Consider the following 1,476-nt stretch of genomic DNA (forward strand, 5'->3'; position numbering starts at 1 on the left):
GTGTTGGCTAAGCGGAATGAGCTTAAGGCGCATGTGTGGAAGCTGAAAACAGTTCCAAAGATAAAGTCCTTCCTGTGGCGAATGCTATCTGGTGCATTAGCGGTCACTGAACATTTAGCATCACGAGGGTGTGGAGGGGATTTATGATGCCAAAGCTGCGGTTGTCAGGCAGAGACAATATGTCATATGCTTTTTGTTTGCCCTGTGGCTAGACAGGCTTTTGCCATGGCTAATATTCCCTCTCCAAGTGGCGGGTTTTCTCCTGTTTATGTTGATCAAAACTGGGAACACTTATGGTCTGTAATGCAGGATGACACGATACCAGGAGAGGTGCGGTTTGACATACCTTGGTTGTTATGGGGGATTTGGAAGCATTAACCTTGATAGGAAGATGGCTTATTCCAAAATTCGTGCATAAGGGTAAGGAACTTTGGATGAACTCGCAATACCTTGGTATTCCAAGGGAAAACTGGTGATCTCCGGAAATTGGTTATGACGGCACAGGAAAAGTCTCTGCAATGGAATGCTGTTCAGGCCTTACCATCATATGCAGAGCAGCCCAAGTGTGTACAACAGGGTAAACTAGAGGTCAAATGGTGTAAGCCCCCGATGGGATTTATTAAATGTAATGTGGGTTCATCATGGAGGAATAGCTCTTGTTTGTCTAGTGGTGCTTGGATCGTGAGAGATTACCAAGGCCAGGTTTTATACCACGCTAGACATGCTCTGACTGCCTCTGAGTCACGTTTTCTTGCGACACTGCGCACCTTTCTGTGGGCAATAGAGGCGCTTTTGATCTTGCAGACACCTAAAGTGGAGTTTGTAATAGATAATGCTCTGGTTATCGAGGCTGTTAATAACCCCACAGGTTGTCCACGGTTTCATCTGGTTTTAAATGAGATTCTCATGGCCTTGTCTAAGTTCTCTGCGTGGAGATGCTACTCAGCTGCGAGTTCTGCTAACAAGGTTGCGATGGCGATTGCATCGAGTGTCACAAGGGATGGTCGGTTTAAGTCTTACCTCTCACTTGGAGGGCCTTCTTGGCTTCATGATCAAGTGAGGAGCGAGGGGTTATAGTGGTTGTAGTTGTTTTTCTTTGTTCTTTTCTGCTTTTGTTAAAACTTTTTACTTCGATTCTATCTGATGAAAAAAAAACCTTAAAATGTGTAAAATATTACATTCAATTGTTATTAAAATTTTTTAATTAAGATTAATTTAATAAATATAAGTAATTAAAAATAAAAAACGCTGACATATCAAAAATAAAAAAATCTAGAAAAGTAAAAAAACTATATTCAAATCAAAACTAATTTGCACTTGAAAAAATATAAAAAATAAAAATTAACAGCAAAGATTTTTTAAAAATACATATAATTATGAGTTTAAAAAAATTGTTTTCTCCCTCTAATAAAACTATGGACGAAAATTACTAAATATATTTTTTTTAAATATAAACCAATCAGAATTTTCAAAAAC

The 1,476-nt window shown here is 38.7% G+C and overlaps 1 protein-coding gene across 1 annotated transcript; it reads left to right on the top strand.

The window, feature by feature from the left end:
• The first annotated feature begins 492 nt into the window (after positions 1-492).
• Positions 493-1,077, top strand: LOC104748491 (uncharacterized). Its single transcript, XM_010470124.2, has one exon. The coding sequence runs from the start codon at positions 493-495 to the stop codon at positions 1,075-1,077; it is 585 nt and encodes a 194-aa protein (XP_010468426.2).
• The last annotated feature ends 399 nt before the right edge of the window (positions 1,078-1,476 follow it).

The sequence above is a fragment of the Camelina sativa genome, chromosome 15, assembly GCF_030686135.1.
Source record: "Camelina sativa cultivar CO46 ecotype springtype chromosome 15, ASM3068613v1".
Lineage (NCBI taxonomy): Eukaryota > Viridiplantae > Streptophyta > Magnoliopsida > Brassicales > Brassicaceae > Camelina > Camelina sativa.

Excerpts from the sequence above, each read along its gene's own strand:
- LOC104748491 (XM_010470124.2), top strand. The coding sequence starts at position 493 with ATGACGGCACAGGAAAAGTCTCTGCAATGGAATGCTGTTCAGGCCTTA.